Below are 18,620 nucleotides of genomic sequence, written 5' to 3'. Positions count from 1 at the left end.
GGCAGGGAATAGCAAATGGGCTTGGCTTGCCCTCTGTCCTTTTATAGTGTTAGGCCCCATGTTCCTGTGTATGGGGACCTGGCAGCATTTGCCACCAGAAGGTTCATAGGCCACACTGACTCAGAATAGTCTCTTGGACAGCAGAAAACTGTCATAGAGCCTCCCTCATCCCACCCTTTCTTTGAACTTCCTCCACTCTCTTCTCCTGGTGCAGCCTGTTCTTTGCACACACACACACACACACACACACACACCCCAGCTTCCAGCCAGGCTCCAGTTTGGGTGAAGTTTTTCAGCCAGTGTGGTGACCTCAGTCATCCTCTTTCCTGTGGTGTCAGCATGAAGCTCCTGTGATAACTTACACTCTGTTCCAAATATGAATTGGACCTTTGAAAAATGAAATTAGGCCAACAGATCCTGTAGCACACCTTAGATGAGACAAATATTTGAGCTTTCTAACCCCAAAAGGGGTGGGCAGGCACTGGATACCTGGAGGATTGCCTCCTGTGATGGGCTACACATCTGGTAAGAGCTGTGAAGATCTGGGGGAAGGAGCCTGAGGCAGGCCTTGAACACGCTCTGAGAGTTTTGGGTGAGGGTCATAAGGCAAATGAAACTGGGAATCTTGGGAAAGGGCCTGGAAAGGAGAGGTGTTGCTGTCCCTGGAGACATTTGACATGGACCTGGGCCCTGGGAACCGTGTGCTTAGGCTGACGGGTGTTGGTGGTGGGGGTGGGGTTTCCTGTTAACCCACTTCCTTTGGAGGGGGCCTTGCTCTCTTTGGGAAAAATAAGAAGTGGTGATTTTCCAAACCATAGGAAGTGGTTTGGAAGCAGGAAGGCCCAGCATGGCCCTTGCCCTAAAACTCCCCTCTTGGGGGTCCAATAACTCTCTGTCTGCTGTACGGGGTAATCCCACCCCCCAGGTCAGGAAGATGTCTCCCAAAACTCAGGAGTACCTCAGTGTGCATTTTGGGGTGAAGTGGACATTTCACAGGGAGTGTCTTGAGAGAACAAGGATGGAAGTGCTTCTGCGATGTGGGGCCAATCCAGGAGAGCCAGCAGTGTTCGGGAGCAGTATTGGCTGCTCTGCAGGAAGCCTGGAGATTACTTATGATGGGGCCAGGCATGGAGGAAAAGAAGAACTCACCTTGAGAGCATCTGCAGTTGGCAGTTTGTTTGCAGTATTGAGGAAGTGATGGGGAGGGGTGAACAGAGCCTACAGGGTAAGCAGAAGCTTGGGAAGTAAGTGCTGGTTAGGATTCATTTTTCTGCCTGGGAATGGTCTACCTGTTCTCAACCAGAAGTCACTGATGAGAAAGCAAGTGCATGTCCTGGGTAGGGGGAAGTAGGGGCTGCTTTTCCAAGACTTTTTTTTTTTTAAAGACTTTATTTATTTATTTGACAGAGAGAGATCACAAGTAGGCAGAGAGGCAGGCAGAGAGAGAGAGAGGAGGAAGCAGGCTCCCTGCCGAGCAGAGAGCCCGATGCGGGACTCGATCCCGGGACGCGAGATCATGACCTGAGCCGAAGGCAGCGGCTTAACCCACTGAGCCACCCAGGTGCCCCAGGACTTTTTATTTTTAAGTAATCTCTACACCCACCTTGGGGCTTGAACTTAAAACCCTGAGATCAAGAATTGCACGCTCCACTGATTGAGCCAGTTGGCACCCCGGAGCTGCTTTTCTGGTGGCTTGAACCTTAGTTCCAGAAGATCAGAAAACCTTGAGTGGGAAATCCAAAGAAGAAACAAGTAATGTTTCTTTTTTTTTCAGTCTTTATCAATAGCCCCTTCCTGACTCGTGGTTCCCATGGGAACAGCCCAGCATCAGTGTCTGTGGGATTCACTTCCTAATCGAAGGCCTTGATTTGAGGCCCTCAGGGCTGGCTTTCTTGCTTGCTTTCCTTCCTTCCTTCTTTCCTTCCTTCCTTCCTTCCTTTTAACATCTATCTATTTATTTATTTATTTAACCTCACACCTAATTGTGGGTTTCAAAATCGTGACCTTGAGATCAAGAGTTGCATGCTTTTCCCACTGAGCCAGCCCAGTTCCCCTCTCAGGGCTTTCTGAGGTAGGCTGGGAAGGAGAAGAAAGAGAAAAGAGAAGGCCATGGCTTTATAACCATCCTGATGGTCTGAGTCAATATTTTGGGGTGGAATTAGTTTCTGTTTGGCAGAAGCCTTTGGCCTAATAGGGCATAGGGCTTCTAGGCATTTGGCTGCAGAGCGAGAAAGTCGGGCTGTTTGTCAAGGGTGTGTCCACCAGTGGTTCCTGGCTTACATAGGCCCACCCTCTTCCATGTGCCCAGAGCTGATTTACTTCCCATTTCCAGAGACGTGTGGTACTATCCCCCTGTGTACCCTGTCCCGACAGGGTCACTTGGGTGGGACCAAGAGCTATGCTGTTTTTCGTGAGGATGGTTTTTTTTTTTTTTTTTCTCGTGATGATGTTTTTTGCCAGGGTCTCAGGCCCACCTGCTGCATCTTCTGGGCTCCCAATCCTAGTGATAGGGTCTCTTTTTTTCTTAGCTGAGTGTCTTAGTTCTTTGGGCAAGGGCAGGCATCATTGTCCTAGGCCTGAGGAGGGTTCAATCCCCATCTTGTCTCCTTAGGGCTCTTTATCTGATGTAATGATCTGACCCCCAGCCCCATCTCAGTGTGGCTGCTTTCTGCTTTCCCAGGGTATGGAGCCCCGGTGCCAAAAGTGTCCCTCACTTGGAGCTTAGGGAGGCCAGCCTTACTTAACCCCTTTGGATTAACAAAACTGCCTTCACTTGTCTCATTGGGATTAAAGGATCAGAATATCAAGAGAGATTAAAGGGGGAAGATGCCAGCCCAGCAGACTGATCCTCTTAGAGTTTGCCCTCTGATTCCTGCATCTGATGAGGAACCAAATGAAAGGGATTAGTCTCTGCCTGGGCACACACACACACACACACACACACACACGCACCCCACCCCACCCCAACTAAACAGCAGCACCAGCCGACAACCCAGTCCCCTCCATTGAGCCCTTTCTTCAGCCTGCCCTCTAGGATTGCTGAGTCAGTGGTTAGATGTTCTTATGACTCTTCTTTAAAACACAACTAACATTCCTTTTTAGGATGCCCTTGCTTATCCAGACCCTGACCCACTTGTTAGGGGTTTTCGTCTCGCCTCAGTGCCAAGGGCTGGACTTGGAAAGGCATTGAAACAGTTTGGTGTTCCCTGGGGACATCAAGGCAGCACTGATGTTGCTTAGAATTAGCAAGGTCAAGGTGACAGGCTCCCGCCCAGATGTTCCTCTCTATGGGATTAAGTGAGCCAGGATCCTTTGCCTGGGCCTTTCCTTGGCATTTTTTTTTTTTTAAAGCTAAGGTCAAGCAAAGCTTTATTCCGCGCCAAGCATCAAGAATCAGACCAAACGTTCAGGGGGCCGCACCTCTTACAAGAGAGGGAGACCTTTCCTTGACATTTTGTGCCGGGTGTTTACTTTGGAAGTTAGGGCTCCTTCAGTTTTATGGTGAAGAGTGAATTGTCCTGGCGAGTGCTGCGTCCCATTTTGGACTTTGCCCAGAAACTTCCCTGCAGTGCTTGTGAAGCTGCCCAGGAAAGCAGGCGCAGCAGCCCCGGAAGCCGCCATGCCCTTTGCTCTTGCAGACAGTGGTGTCAGCGGTGCTGCCAGAGATGCAGCCTCTCCGGTTCCATCGCAAAAGGAGAAAAACCCTTGTCTGTCCCTCCCAGGAGTCCCAGGAATTTGGGGAGGGGAATGTGGAGGGTGAGGAAAAACCTTTACACTCCCAATGTCATCCCGTCCCTTTTTTTCTCATACTCTCTAAACTTGTTCCTGGTGGCACTGGCGGTGACAGGGAAAATGCATCTTTTGGTGTAGATGTAGATTCCTGCATTAACTGTCGCTGTTCATTCTTTTTGTTTTGTTTTCTCCACCGAACAGCTTCCCTCCAAGAGCAGGGACTAGAAGGACCTGCGCAGAGCTCAGGTCATGGGTCCTAAGGCTGAGTTGTCCTGAGGGGCTTAGAGGAGGCCAGTAATCTTGACCGGTGACTTGCCAGGGTGGCCTATGACCCAAATAAAAGAAAACTAGATTCTTGCCATCTAGTAAGTGCCAACGCAGAGGGTGTGCTTGTCAAATTGGGATTAAAGGTACATACTGTGGGGTAGGAATCTGTGTTATCCATAATGGGAAATAGGGCACTTGCTTCAGCCCTGCCAGGATTCTGGAAAGCATCTGGAGGTTTGGTTGCCTGCAAGAATGTTCTTGGAGCTGCTGGCAGGGGGATGATCTGCACACACTGGAGAAAGAATAAGTCGATGAGCCAGTTTACAGCAGAGATTGTGGATTTCACAGAGCAACTTTCTTTAACAAGAGGTCATGTGTTAGGATCTGTTTAAATGAATGGGATAAAGAGAATTCTAGCAGGCAACCCAGATCTGGTTTTAGGGTCTTAATACCAGAGGCAGATTCAGGGGAAAAGCTACTTTGGACCCTATAATGTGTTCTCTGGATAGTGGTGTGAGGTTCAATATACTCACCTGCCTCCTTAAGCCTTGATGGAGGATGTAAACATGGGAGGGAGGAAATTAAATGCATCTGATAGCTAAGGAGAGGCCAGGGAGCCGTGTTCATAGTTGCTTTGGGTAGATCTGGGCAAGGTCCCACGTTGGAACTGCAGAACGAGGGGGGCGCGTGGTGGTGGGAGGGTGGATCCCAGAGTGGTCCCATTGAACAGTTACTGGCAACTGGATTGGTGCGCCTGGTGAGAATTCTGCCCTGACAGTAACTCCTGTGTCTCTGTGTCTTTTAGTATCAAGTAGGGCAGCTGTATTCTGTGGCCGAGGCCAGCAAAAATGAAACAGGGGGTGGAGAAGGCGTGGAGGTCCTGGTGAACGAGCCCTATGAGAAGGACGGTGAGAAAGGCCAGTACACACACAAGATCTACCACTTACAGAGGTATGTAGCTGAGCAGCCAAGCCAGAAGGCAGCCAGGTATTGAAGTGGAGATCATGGATAATGGGCGGTGTTTCCGGGTTATTAGCTGATTGCTCAGGTTGCTGTGAGGGTGGGTGTGCATGACACTTCTTTGCTCACTTAAAGGGTTTTTATTTTTTACTTTGTTATTATTATTTTTTAAGATTTTTTTATTTATTTGACAGATAAAGATCACAAGTAGGCAGAGAGGCAGGCAGAGGGAGAGAGAGGGGGAAGCGCCCCCCCCCCACTTTTTTTTTTAACACCATTTTTAAGTTCAGCGACTGTAAGTACATTCACAATGCTGTGAAACGTAAACCAGGATCTTAATTTCTAGTCACTGAACTGACTAGAAATGAAACCAATTTCATCTTCATTTGGGAAAATCCCTGATTTAGTGTCATCTAGTGCCCCGGAGCTGTAGAAGTGCTCTGTGTAGAGGTCGCGGATTTTGTGAGAGCTGGAACCAGGGAGAGGGCAGCACCATGAAGTGGGGCATGTCTCACCATGATCCCATTTCCTTGCCATCGTGTTCTTTGCCCTCCGCGTCTCCTCTGCGTCCTCCTCCATCCCTCCTCTGCATTGACTGCCAGCCAGCCAGTCCTTACTGAGCCATTAGCTGCTGATTCGAATAAGGCTCAGGACATGCCTATCCCATAGTGCATTTGGGGTTGTTGTTTTTTTTTTTAAAGATTTTATTTATTTATTTGACAGAGAGAAATCACAAGTAGACGGAGAGGCAGGCAGAGAGAGAGAGAGGGAAGTAGGCTCCCCGCTGAGCAGAGAGCCCGATGCGGGACTCGATCCCAGGACCCTGAGATCATGACCTGAGCCGAAGGCAGCGGCTTAACCCACTGAGCCACCCAGGCGCCCCAACATTTGGGGTTTTTTTAAAGAGCACTTTGCAAACAGATAGTGAGGTTGGTAGAAGGGGCCAGTTGGTTCCTTACAAGTCAGGTGGTCCAACCAAAGTGTCCAAGAGGAGGTCTGTACATGTAGAGGGTGGGACTTGTCTTACCCTCTTCCTTTATTTTATTTAATTTTTAAAAAATATTTTATTTATTTGACGGAGAGCACAAGCAGGCAGAGAGGCAGGCAGAGAGAGAGAGGAAAAGCAGACTCTTTGCTGAGCAGGGAGCCTGATGCAGGGCTCGATTCCAGGACCCAAGATCATGACCCGAGCCGAAGGCAGAGGCCCAACCCACTGAGCCACCCAGGCACCCCTACCCTCTTCCTTTAAAGAGCTGCCACCACCTCTCTTTACTTAAACCCAAAACCCTCAACTGCAAAAACCAAATCAAAACCAGCAGTGCCGAATGCCTTGAGCACCTCTCCTCAAGGCATTCGGATCAAGGCCTTCCTGTCAGTCATCTAGCTGCTGCAGTCAGAAACATGGGTTCCCTAGCCCCCCTTCCTCATCCCTCATATCAAGCCCTTTTGACTCCAACTCTTTTGGTACCTCCAGCGCTTCCATTTCCTTCCATCATCTCTTGCATGGATTACTACAGCAGCCTCCTGACTGCTCTCCCTGCTTTTCATTTCTCTGCACAACTTCGAGTGTTCTGTCCAAAGATAGATGTGGATGGTTTTCCTTGGGATCCTTGGGATCAAGTCCAGACTCCTTCACTTAACTTACAAGATCGTTTATGACCTAGCCTATTTGTATTCTCTTATATTCCCTGCCTCATAGCTTACACCAACTACTCCAGATTTATCTCCATTTCTCCCAGCTTTTCCCACCCCACTGCCATCCTTTTATTTAGCTCAGTCCTACTCATTCTCTACTCTGTGTGTTCATTTAATTCTTACTCTCCCTAAGGAGCCTCCCCATGTATCATACCGCCCACACCACGTTCTCCCCGTGCTTTGCCCCCCAGAGCCCAGTGCTCACACACTTAAAATGGTGCTGGCCTCTGCCTGGCTGGTTAGACTCCCCACTAGAACGTAAGCTCCAGGAAGTCAGGAGCTATGTCTGTGTGATTTCTGTAGATCTCCTCATGCCTGGCACACAGGAAGACTTATTTTGAATGAGTGCGGCAATGAGTGAATGAATCTCAGAGGGTTGCCCTGAGTCTCTGGATTGGCTCTCTGCGGGGGCTTAGCTCTTTCATCTTAGGCCTCAGGCGCTTAAGCTGATGAGCTTGTTGGAGCCTACTAAAGACTGTATAGATTATCAGTTAAGAACAAAGGAAGAGGAATAAATGCATCTTAAAAAAAAAAAAAAAAAAGGCTCATACTGTATGTGCTGTTCTGTAACCCCAGACAAAAAGAACTGAATGGAAGAAATATTTTGTCCTGGGAGGCAGACAGCCCTGAGACCCTCCTGCAGATCAGATCATCTTGGTTCCATATTCTCTGTCCAATAGCCAGTCACTGTGGCCCATAAATCTAGCCAGGTCCACTCAAAGATATCCCATCCTTAGTAGCGTGTAGTAGAAGGCCCTGGGCCCGGTGAGCTTGGGAAAAATGGGTCATGATAATGTAAGGACTGATAAACCACTGCAGGTAACCAAGGGTCCCAGCTGCTGTCCTGTTCCCAGTGGGGTGGTGAGATGCTGGGGTGAGTTGTGGGTGGATGTTAGTAGGCAGCTGAGCTGGGGTATCAGGCTCCAACAGGTAGCTTCTCACACAGGGGAGTAACCTGCTTATCTCATGGAGACTTGCTTGCCAACCCCGCTGAAGAAGTGGGAGCTATGGCCTGAAGACTGTGATGTACCAGCCCATCGTCTTTGTTTTCCATTTCTCTTTGTAACCGCCTTTTCTTACCACAGCAAAGTGCCCACGTTCGTTCGAATGCTAGCCCCAGAGGGAGCCCTGAATATACATGAAAAGGCGTGGAATGCCTACCCTTACTGCAGAACTGGTAAGTGCCGACCGGGTCGGAAGCTGGAGTAGGGGCTCCAAGCTAGATGGAGGGTGTGGTCAAGTAGGTCAAGTAGGGGTGGACGTGAATTAGGGTTTTGTGTTCAACCTCCATTTTCCAGAGTAAGTCAATGAAAGGATGAGCCTGGGGACACCCTCCCCCACTTCAGGCTGGTGGTGAGTGTCACTGTCGTCTAGTCAAATGTGGCAGCCATCTGGGGGGGAACCGCCAAGTAGTCACAGCCTGAGATGGCACAGAACTAGCCCCTCTTGGTTGGGTCAGTATAATAATGATGACTGTTTTCACTGTTTACAGAAGCAGTGTTCTCTGTTTAAATTGTGGAAAATACATACAAACAGAAGAAAATAATCACCCAGTGTGCTCCCAGTCAGTGTTGACATTTTGGTGTCTTTTTATCTAATCCTTTTTTTAATGCTTATGCGTTTATCTCCAGGCACATTTTGAAGGCAAATTTTAGATCAAATCATACTAATTCTTCAATTGCTCATTTTTTATTTAGAATCTTTTCCCTGTCACCATAGAGTCTGCTATTTTTTTAAGTTTGTAATGTCTGCATAGTGTTCTACCCTGTGAGAGCACTGTGATCTTTCTAAACCACTTACTTATTGTTAAATATTGAAATTTCCAGTTTAATGTACTATATCCGGGTTTGGCTTAGAAACCAGCTTTGAGACCAAGGAACTCTTTTTTTTTTTTTTTTAAAGATTTTATTTATTTATTTGACAGACAGAGATCACAAGTAGGCAGAGAGGCAGGCAGAGAGATAGAGAAGAGGAATCCCTGCGGAGCAGACAGCCCGATGTGGGGCTCGATCCCAGGACCCTGGGATCATGACCTGAGCCGAAGGCAGAGGCTTTAAAACCCACTGAGCCACCCAGGCGCCCCGAGACCAAGGAACTCTTGAAAGAGGCAGTCATAGGAAAGGACCTATAGGGTGATTTTCTTGCCCTGGGAGAGGGCCAGGCCTGACACCAAGAAAACATAGCAACGAAATCCTGATTTTTTTTTTTTTTAAGATGTTACTTATTTATTTGACAGACAGAGATCACAAGGAGGCACAGATGCAGCCGGGGGCAGCAGGGGTGCAGGGTGCATGGGAAGCAGGCTCCCTGCTGAGCAGAGAGCCTGATGCGGGGCTCCATTCCAGGACTTGATCATGACCTGAGCAGAAGGCAGAGGCTTTAACCCACTGAGCCACGCAGGCATCCCCAAAATCTGATTTTGTTGGGAAAAAGTTGGAATAAGCCCAATTTTTTTATGACAAAGGATTTAGAAACAGCTATCCCCTAAATATATAACACACAGAATATACATGCCAGATTTGTGGGGTAGGAGACAAAGAGGAGGAAGTTCACTGCTAAGAGCCCTGAAATGATGGCTTATAAAAACCAGCATATTCTATAATTTAAGGTGGGAGTAGAGGTGGAATTATTGTCTTAATCTTGGCTAGTCTTCTAACTAGAATTTCTGGAAAGGGAAGACTTGAAGGCAGAGAACTTTCTATTCTAGACCTTCTGGGATTCCCTTTGAGTAGTTCAGACTCTTAGCTTTTTAGGATTCCTAGGTCTTGAGGGCTAATACCGATCTATAACCTCAGAGGTCCCCTAGAACTTGACTGTGAGTTGAGTGACCTTTCCCCTAGACAGCCCACATTTGTCAGCATAGACAGTCTGGCACTGAGGCCCTCCTGGCAGCCTCTACCTCCGTGTACTGTTACACTTGCCTTACTTGTCGGACTCCCCAGACTGTACCCGACGAGGGTGCTCCACCCATGTAGTCCTTATCCCGTGGACTTTGGGAACGACTAAAGTCTAGAGCAGTAATCTCTCTCTCTAGTCCTCAGTGGCCTGGTGAAGCACCTGGTGTCAGGAGATGTACAATCATGGATGGAACCTGGGATGTGTAACACTTAGAGTTTCACTGACGTAGCTGAAAACGCAAATGTCACTACTTCCTGGACATTGAGCAGGAAGTTGTTAAATTCTTGGAAAAGAGGCACATGCTTTCTTAAGACAGTGTGCACTGTGGCTGGGTGTGTCTTGTCTAGGGCCAAAGGTGAATTTTCTTTATGTCCAGGAGAGTTGCCATGGAACATGCGTCATAAGAACCTTTAGCAACTTGGCATAAGGGAGGCAAACCGACAGCTGGACTCCTCCATGCCTGGATCAGTGTTCTGCATAAAGAGCTTTTGCCGACGGAGAGATGCTGGCACGCCTCTGTCCTCTGTGTAATTCTGGGGAGAGCGTGCTACAGCCAACATGGGCATTTTTCTAGATGCCCAGTATTCCTTCACATATCGTCTTGATCCTTGGCCGAAAGAAAAAAAAGAAAAAGAAAAATATAATTTCTAAATATTCAGTGAAGAGGAGAGGAGGGAGTAGGGGAGGGAAGGTTGGTTTCCTCAAGTGGGTGCTGACCTCGCAGTGAGAACCCTCCATCATACAGAACGAGTATGTTAACTCTTAGATCTGCTTAGTTAGACATCGATCGCTCTTTCAAAGTCAGAGATAGGAATAAGAAGGCTACTTTCCAGTTCCCTCTGGGGATTGGTGGGAGAAAGATCAGTAGTTCAGACCCCTTTGCATGGCAGAAGTAGATTAAAGTTTGAGGTGGGAATGGGTTAAGGAGCATAGGGTAAAAGTCCATGTGCCTTTTAGAAGGCTCTGCCCTCACTCTGAGTAGGACAAAAACAGATTTGTGATACTTTGTGCGCTATCTGCTTTTTCTGTCCTCTTATTTCTTTCTGTTTCTTTCCTCCTGATGCTGATAGGTTAGAACAGGACAGAGGTGGTTAAGAGGAGGCAGGGCCTGTGAATGAAAGTAAGAAGAGGGAAATAAATGTTTCTCCTCCTGCCTCTCCCTCTAACCTTAACCCTGACCTGAGTACAGTCTCACTAAACATGTTTTTTTTTTTAAATAAAGATTTTTATTTATTTGACAGAGAGAGATCACAAGTAGGCAGAGAGGCAGGCAGAGAGAGAGGAAGGGAAGCAGGCTCCCTACTGAGCAGAGAGCCCGATGCGGGACTCGATCCCAGGACTCTGGGATCATGACCCGAGCCGAAGGCAAAGGCTTAAACCACTGAGCCACCCAGGAGCCCCAACATGGTTTTAAAGTACCTTATTAGTCTTATTTGGAGAGCCCTATTTCCCAACTACAAAGGATTTCCTGAGACACCCCCCACCCCACCCCAGTGTACCTAGGCTTGCAGTTTAAAGAAAAGAAAATGGTCTGAATGGTGAGGTGTTGGGAGGGACAGCAGGCAGGACTAAAGAAGACTGAGGGAGATTGGTCACCCAGGTTGGCATTAAAGGCCAGGGAGGGTCAGCACCCTCATAGGTTCAGAAACCTAGTTCATCAGAACTGAGTGGATCTTTTTCTCAAGGTCCAGGAAAGACTGATGTACAAAAACCCCAAATGCCAATAAGTTAATTTATATTGAAATACAGAATTACCAATGACACTGGGTAATCCTGTTTGACGATTAAGGATTAAGGTGTTCTTCCCTTGTGAGCTCCGGGAAACCGGAGTAGAGTCAGAATGCCAACATGCAGTGGACATGCCTGTTGGCTTAAATGATCAGACTCTCATGTCCGTTGATGAGCATATTGCATCCCTACAGAGGCCAGACTAGAAGATTGCTTGGAAACATGGGTTCAGAGTCTGGTAGTTAGTTGGGGGACCCTTAATGGCTCGTGTCATCAAGCCGCATCCAGCTGACCTCACAGTCTTTGTTCTAGAGATGGAGCTGTTGCTAGATGAGCCACATAGGCAGCCTGAGGCTCCAGCCATCAGTGCAGCACAGGAGAGTTGCTGCCAACCTGGCCTCTGTGCCCTTCTACTCAATGAATATCATGCCACCGTTTACTTTTTTTGTTAACTGATTTTCTCCAAGCTGATAATGGGGTGATTACTTGAGTAGGCCATATGGTTATAATCCTAACCCGATGCTTTCTTGCAAGTACCTTCCACTGGATACAGGGAAATGACTAGTAGTTTCTTGGATTGTTTCTCCACAAGGTGGACCTTATCCCTTATATTTCACTCTTCCCTCCTCTTCATCTCAGAGGTAACCATAGTTTCAGCTTTGGAGTTACAGAGTTTGACCGTTAGCCCCATAAACTGTCCCATATGGCCGTGTGACATCTGTCAGAGACTGAGATAACTCCTAAATTCAGAGGGTACAGAGTGATCTAGGCTGTTGTTAGAGGAGAGCTGGGTTTTCCCCAGTAACATTAGAGCTGTAGTCATTTTCTCTGATAAATAATTGAACCGTGGTTTCGGAGGGGTCTCATTACAATGAGCTGGAGCACAGAGGGCGCGAGGTTTGGTTACAGTGAGAGGAAGCGTGCAGCAGGCAGACAGATAGTGCCTGGCCGAAAGTGCCCTCTCTGGGCCCCGGGAGGCGGCGGGACCGCAGGTGATCCTCTGATGGCAGAGTTGGGGATCCCAATGCTTCAGCGTGCCAGAGCTGGTCCCCTTTCCTCACCCAGCTGTAGAGAATCTCGGGGACTGATACTGGCACCACTTTAGTGATATTCCAGATTGGGTCTCTTGGCTTCTGTAGGAGGGAAACTTGAGGGTTGGTGCATTTGAGGGACCAAATACCCCCACGGGGCTTGAGGGTGGTTGTGGACAAGCCCTAGGGTGTGGAGAACTCCTTACTGCCATGGTGCCTGGGCTCAAGGGGCAGATACTCATTCAGCCTCATTAATCTTTTTCTTTCTTTTTTCCATATCCTTTCCTTGGAGCAGTTATTACGGTAAGAATTTGGGGGAGCTGGCAGGTGGGTGTCTGTGTGTTGGGGCGGGCATTGTAAATGATCTATAAGAAGAGAAGAAATAAAAATGTCACCACACTGGAGGTTCCTGGGTATTTGTGTCTGTCAGCAGACTGGTGCTGTTGAAGCTTCATCCTCTTGTTCCTACTGAGGAATCTGTTAATTTGCAAAATGGCCTCTTGCCTTAAGCTCCATTAGCATGTGGCTTTGTAGGTCTAGCACTCAGGACTGTGGGGCTCACATGTGCAGGATGATCCGAGACCTTCCTCTGCCCTTCCTGTGCCATACCTTCTCGGGGTTTCTGAAACCAGTTCAGCTGACCCAGTTGTGGCTTCCCCACAGGTGCAGCGGTGGACCCCAGGGAGCACTGTCCATTGGCAAAATAGAGAAGTCAGCAAGGTGTCTTTTCTACGTCCACCCCCATGTCATTGCCCCTTCTCTCCACCCTTCTTGGCACCCTCATCCAGGTGCCTGTCCCTGCTGCTAAACAGAGGTGGCTTCTGCCAGCCTGATTCCGGCTGAGGAGTTCGGAGGTTCATGTGTGCCCCTTCGAGGAGCACCACATTTTAAAAAGAACTAAGGGAGGAAGCACTGGGGATTCAGTAACAAGAAGAGAACTTCAGGCCTCGGCCAAATGCTGGCTTGTGGATGGGGTGCTGGTGAACCATTCCTCCTCAGGTTAATCACTAGCTCTCTGGGAGAAAGGCAGGATGGTCGAGTGGTTAAACCCATGGATTTCAAAGTCAGACGAATCTGGTTTTGAGGCCCAGCTCTGTCATTGTCTCTGTGGCCTTGAACAAGTCACCTCCCACTTTTTTTTTTTTTTTTTTTTAAAGATTTTATTCATTTATTTGACAGAGAGAGATCACAAGCAGGCAGAGAGAGAGAGGAGGAAGCAGGCTCCCCGCTGAGCAGAGAGCCTGATGCGGGGCTCGATCCCAGGACCCTGAGATCATGACCTGAGCCGAAGGCAGCGGCTTAACCCGCTGAGCCACCCAGGCGCCCCCACCTCCCACTTTTGAACTTCCCTTTCCTCATCTGTAAAATGAGGATAATATTACTAGACCTGTCACAGGCTGGGATGAGAATTGAACAAGAGAATGTGCCCCTAGTGTATTGTGGGCTCCTAGTCAAGTTAGCTGTTCCTGCAAGGGAGAGGCTGAAGTCTCTCAACCACCTGCCCTCAGTGATGGGAGATGGTTACTCTCCAACTTTGAGGCTGGTGACTGTGTTTTCCCCCCTTGCAGAATGAATACATGAAAGAAGATTTTCTGATTAAAATTGAAACCTGGCACAAACCAGATCTTGGCACCCAGGAGAATGTAAGTAGCGCTTCCAAGAGCCCAGGGACTTCCAGGCTGTGGAGTGGGGTCTTGAGGCTCTGCCCACGGGCTTCTTCTTCCCTGTCCCGGGGCCATCTCTGTGGTCCCGTTTTAACAGCCTGTGCTTAGACCCTTCCTACCATCATGGGATTGCTCTGTCTCCAGTTTGCAAAACATGATCCCCAAAGATTGATTCTGGGGCCTTCTCGTAGAGCTAAGATTGGTCTAAAATACAACTCTTGGCACAGAGGAACCGCATTTTTTAAAACGTGAAGATTACAGCCTCTATAGAGCACAGTGAGAACTCCTCAATTCTAACATGCACCTGTCCTTTTGACCTCAGCAATTCCACACCTCGGAATTTGTCATGTAGCTGTCCTTCCACAGGTGTGAAATAACTTAGCCACTAAGAGATTCATTGCAGCATTTTCCATGTAGCCAAAGATGAAAAACCATGTAAGAACCCATCAGTAGAACACAGTTAAACTGTGGCACAGCCATACGGTGGTATAGTATGTAGCCGTTAAAAAGAACCAGTAAAGAACCACTTTATCTTGAGCCTTCAAGATAAAGTGATGCAGAACCATGTGTGTGCTACCATTTGTTCGAAGAGAAAAATCTGTATATGCATGTCTGTGCATAGAATCCAGTAGCAGTGACGTTCCTTGGGAGGGGCCGAAAAGGTTTTTTTTTTTCTTTTAAAGATTTTATTTATTTATTTGACAGAGAGAGGCACAGCAAGAGAAGGAACACAAGCAGGGGGAGTGGGAGACGGAGAAGCAGGCTTCCTGCAGAGCAGGGGTCCTGATGCGGGGCTCGATTCCAGGACCATGACCTGAGCCAAAGGCAGACACTTAACGACTAAACCACCCAGGTGCCCCAAGAAAAAGTTTTTAAAAGCATCAAAGTAGGGGGTGCCTGGGTGGCTCAGTTAGTTTAAGAGTCCAACTCTTTTTTTTTTTTTTTAAAGATTTTATTTATTTATTTGACAGAGAGAGATTACAAGTAGGCAGAGAGGCAGGCAGAAAGAGAGATTGGAAGAAGCAGGCTCCCCACCGAGCAGAGAGCCCGATGCGGGACTCGATCCCAGGACCCTGAGATCATGACCCGAGCCGAAGGCAGCGGCTCAACCCACTGAGCCACCCAGGCGCCCCAAGAGTCCAACTCTTGATTTCAGCTCAGGTCATGATCTCAGGGCCATGGGATCAAGCACTGCATTGGACTCCAGGCTGAGCGCAGAGTCTGCTTGAGATTCTCTTTCCCTCTCCCTCTCCCCCACCCCAGGCTCACATGTATGCATGTGCGCACACCCTCTTTCTGTCTTTCTAAATAAATAATAAATAAATAAAATCTTTTTAAAAAAATCAAAGTAAGCAGTATGTCCATGAGTGCTTGTAGTCAGTCTTTACAAAGGGGGAACACAGAAATAACATAAGTGCTGTAGGCAGCCCTGCATGTTTGGGCCTGCTGAAACCAGAGCAGTAGTTCTCACACATGTATCTACTTAAAACCCTCCTTCCATTCCTTTGGATAACTTTGCATGTAATTCTTTACTGGTGAGAATCTCACGTCTATGGCTACTGGAATAGCTGTTCCTGGGTCTTCATTCTGGATAAAGGGTGCTTTGTAGCTGACAAAAACTACACCATGGTCCTGCTTGTTCCTGCAGGTGCATAAACTGGAGCCTGAGGCGTGGAAACACGTGGAAGTCATATACATAGACATTGCAGATCGAAGCCAAGTACTTAGCAAGGTAGGAACTATTTAATGAGGTTGGCGGCCTTTGAGATGCAAAATGACTTCTAAGTATCAGGGAAACCAGGGAACCATACCCAACTTGACTTAAAGGGAAGTTCTCTCTTGGCTGTTGTTGTTGTTTTTTTTATCTTTTAAATTAGAATTAAGAATTCTCTTACCTTGATTTGGGGATTCCACCAAGAAGATGCTGGCCTGTTTGGCCTCTGGAAATATCACCAGACAGTGTAGGTGCTAAGGATAATTTGCTCAGCCGAAATGACATTTAACCTGAAACTAGTTCTCAAATTCATTTTTTCCAACCCAGTCATTAAAAAAAATTCATTGCCTGCCTGTTATGTTTGGAAGACTGTGTTCTGTGGGTTCCGTTCCAGCAGAATATATGAAAAGTCAGATGCCCTCCCCTCAAAAAGTTGGTGGTGGCTTCTTGAGTAACACACATGGCAGCACACGCTTAGAAAAGGACAGTCTTTGCTAGACCATGAACTTGGAGAGAGCAGGGACCAGGTCTGTCCTGCTCGGGGCTGAATTCCTAGGAAGTATTTCTTTAGGAAAGGAAAAGTTGGGTTCCTGCTCATTTAGTACTTTTCCTATTTGACAGAGGCCTGTTGGGATCAGGGCAGAGGAATTTGGCTCTCTGCCCATTGGTGGGGAGTAAGTGTTTGCTCTCCATGTCCCAGTGGTATGATACCTCTTTCCTGGAGTCACTCTCTCTGTGCTTAAAATATCTTGATTTGTGCATTTCCAAGAAGATATGAAAACTATCTTGTGTTTTCCTTGCCTATATCCTCACTTCCACCCTCAAAAGTGAGTGGGTTTTTCAAAAAACTTTTTATTTGAAGTATAGCAAAGTGAATATATCCCAATTGTGAGGCTGGATGAATTTTCTCAAATAGAACATATCCACATAGTTCTCAAGCAGAAATGCAAATGGAGATTATGACTCTCTGTGTATTTTGTCAACTCTGGTTGTTTTGTGTGAGTAGAGAAAAACAGAGGTGGGGAAGATCTAATTAATTTATGTTTAATTTGTTTAAGAATAGTCAACACAAAAGTTTTTTTTTTTAAGTACACATAAATCATCTTTTTATCTTTGGGAAATACTTGATGACTTGTGTGTGTATGTATGTGATTTGTTTTCTTCACTATTTTTTTAAGTAGTTATCATAGTAAGTTTACCTTCCCTGAGCCTGTATTAGCCAGTGCAGAAGAAAAACCAACAATTAAACTTTCCTTGAGGCTGATTCACATACAGCATTGGCTACATTGTACTAGGTGAAGTGAGGCTGACAGTAGTACACAAGAGGATAGGTTCTATATGTGGGACATTCCCAGTAATGATTTTATTAAACAAGTCAGTTAACTCTGACTTGTTTTATAGTCAGAGTTACATAAAACACTCTGGCCGTGTTTTATAGTCACCCGCAGAGGTTTAAAAAACAGACTATGCTTACCTGCAGATACTCATTTTTTTTTTAAATGAACATTGAAATTTTTTTTTTAATGATTTATTTATTTATTTGACAGACAGAGATCACAAGTAGGCAGAGAGGCAGGCAGAGAGAGAGGAAGGGAAGCAGTCTCCCCACTGAGCAGAGAGCCCGATGCGGGGCTCGATCCCAGGACCCTGGGATCATGACCTGAGCTGACGGCAGAGGCTTTACCTCACTGAGCCACCCAGGCGCCCCTGAACATTGAAATTTAATCAAATAATATCTAACACTTTTGACTACTTAAACAATTATGAGATGATTCAGTGCTTTTCAAAAGGATCTGTTGTTTCTGGTTCTCTTAACAGCAGTCTTTGTATTGCTTTTATTTATTTATTTTTTTTAAATTTTTAATAAACATATAATGTATTTTTAGCCCCAGGGGTACAGGTTTGTGAATTGCCAGGTTTACACACTTCACAGCACTCACCATAGCACATACCCTCCTCAATGTCCGTAACCCCACCACTCTCTCTCAACAACCTCCCCTCGCCCCAGCAACTGTCAGTTTGTTTTGTGAGATTAAGAGTTTCTTATGGTTTGTCTCCCTCCTGATCCCATCTTGTTTCATTTATTCTTTAACTACCCCCACAAACTCCCCATGTTGCATCTCCACTTCCTCATATCAGGGAGGTCATATGAGAATTGTCTTTCTCCGATTGACTTATTTCGCTCAGCATAATACCCTCTAGTTCCATCCACGTCATCACAAGTGGCAAGATTTCATTTCTTTTGATGGCTGCATGGTATTCCATTGTATATATGTACCACATCTTCTTTATCCATTCATCTGTTGATGGACATCTAGGTTCTTTCCATAGTTTGGCTATTGTAGACATTGCTACCTGCAGATATTCTTACTTGCTGGATTTTAGGTGGAGTGGCCCAGAAATCTGAATTTTGAAAAACTTTTCCTTAGTAATTTGGGTGCTTATCCCGGTTGGAAATCTCTGTCTTAAACAGTGGAAATATGTGCCTACTCAGGCAGTCCTGTGACATGTTAATTTGGGTAACATTGAAAACAAACCTTGGCAGAGAAGATCACAGCGCTTCTCTGAGGCAAATGTAAACCATTATGTATCGTGTTTATAATATTTTCTCTACACCAGCAGCTTCGAGACTGGTATGAAGTATACTTTCATGGAAAAATCTAATCTCTGTCTCCCTCCCTTTCCCTCCCTCCCTCTCCTTTTCCTTCCCTCTCCTTCCTACCCCCTCCTTCTCCTTTCCTCTTTCCCTTCCCCCCCAACTCCAATTTTACAACTTCTCTCAGGATTACAAGGCAGAGGAAGACCCAGCAAAATTTAAATCTGTCAAAACAGGCCGAGGACCCTTGGGCCCAAATTGGAAGGTGCAGTTCACATCCTTACCACCAGGGGGCAGGGCGTTGCATGGGCAGACCTCTCCCCAGGGAGGGTGGA

At 46.9% G+C, this 18,620-nt stretch overlaps 1 protein-coding gene across 1 annotated transcript in view; it reads left to right on the top strand.

The window, feature by feature from the left end:
* The window catches only part of PITPNA (phosphatidylinositol transfer protein alpha), a 38,940-nt gene that overhangs the window by 4,659 nt on the left and 15,661 nt on the right, over nucleotides 1-18,620 (top strand). The window contains exons 3-8 of the mRNA XM_059379711.1: nucleotides 4,805-4,950; nucleotides 7,740-7,831; nucleotides 12,607-12,638; nucleotides 13,880-13,954; nucleotides 15,624-15,707; nucleotides 18,473-18,550. Of these exons, the coding sequence (XP_059235694.1) occupies nucleotides 4,805-4,950; nucleotides 7,740-7,831; nucleotides 12,607-12,638; nucleotides 13,880-13,954; nucleotides 15,624-15,707; nucleotides 18,473-18,550 (507 nt within the window). The remainder of the gene's footprint in view (nucleotides 1-4,804; nucleotides 4,951-7,739; nucleotides 7,832-12,606; nucleotides 12,639-13,879; nucleotides 13,955-15,623; nucleotides 15,708-18,472; nucleotides 18,551-18,620) is intronic.

The sequence above is a fragment of the Mustela nigripes genome, chromosome 16 (assembly GCF_022355385.1).
Source record: "Mustela nigripes isolate SB6536 chromosome 16, MUSNIG.SB6536, whole genome shotgun sequence".
NCBI classification, from domain to species: Eukaryota; Metazoa; Chordata; class Mammalia; order Carnivora; family Mustelidae; genus Mustela; species Mustela nigripes.
This window is presented reverse-complemented; position numbering and strand designations above follow the sequence as displayed.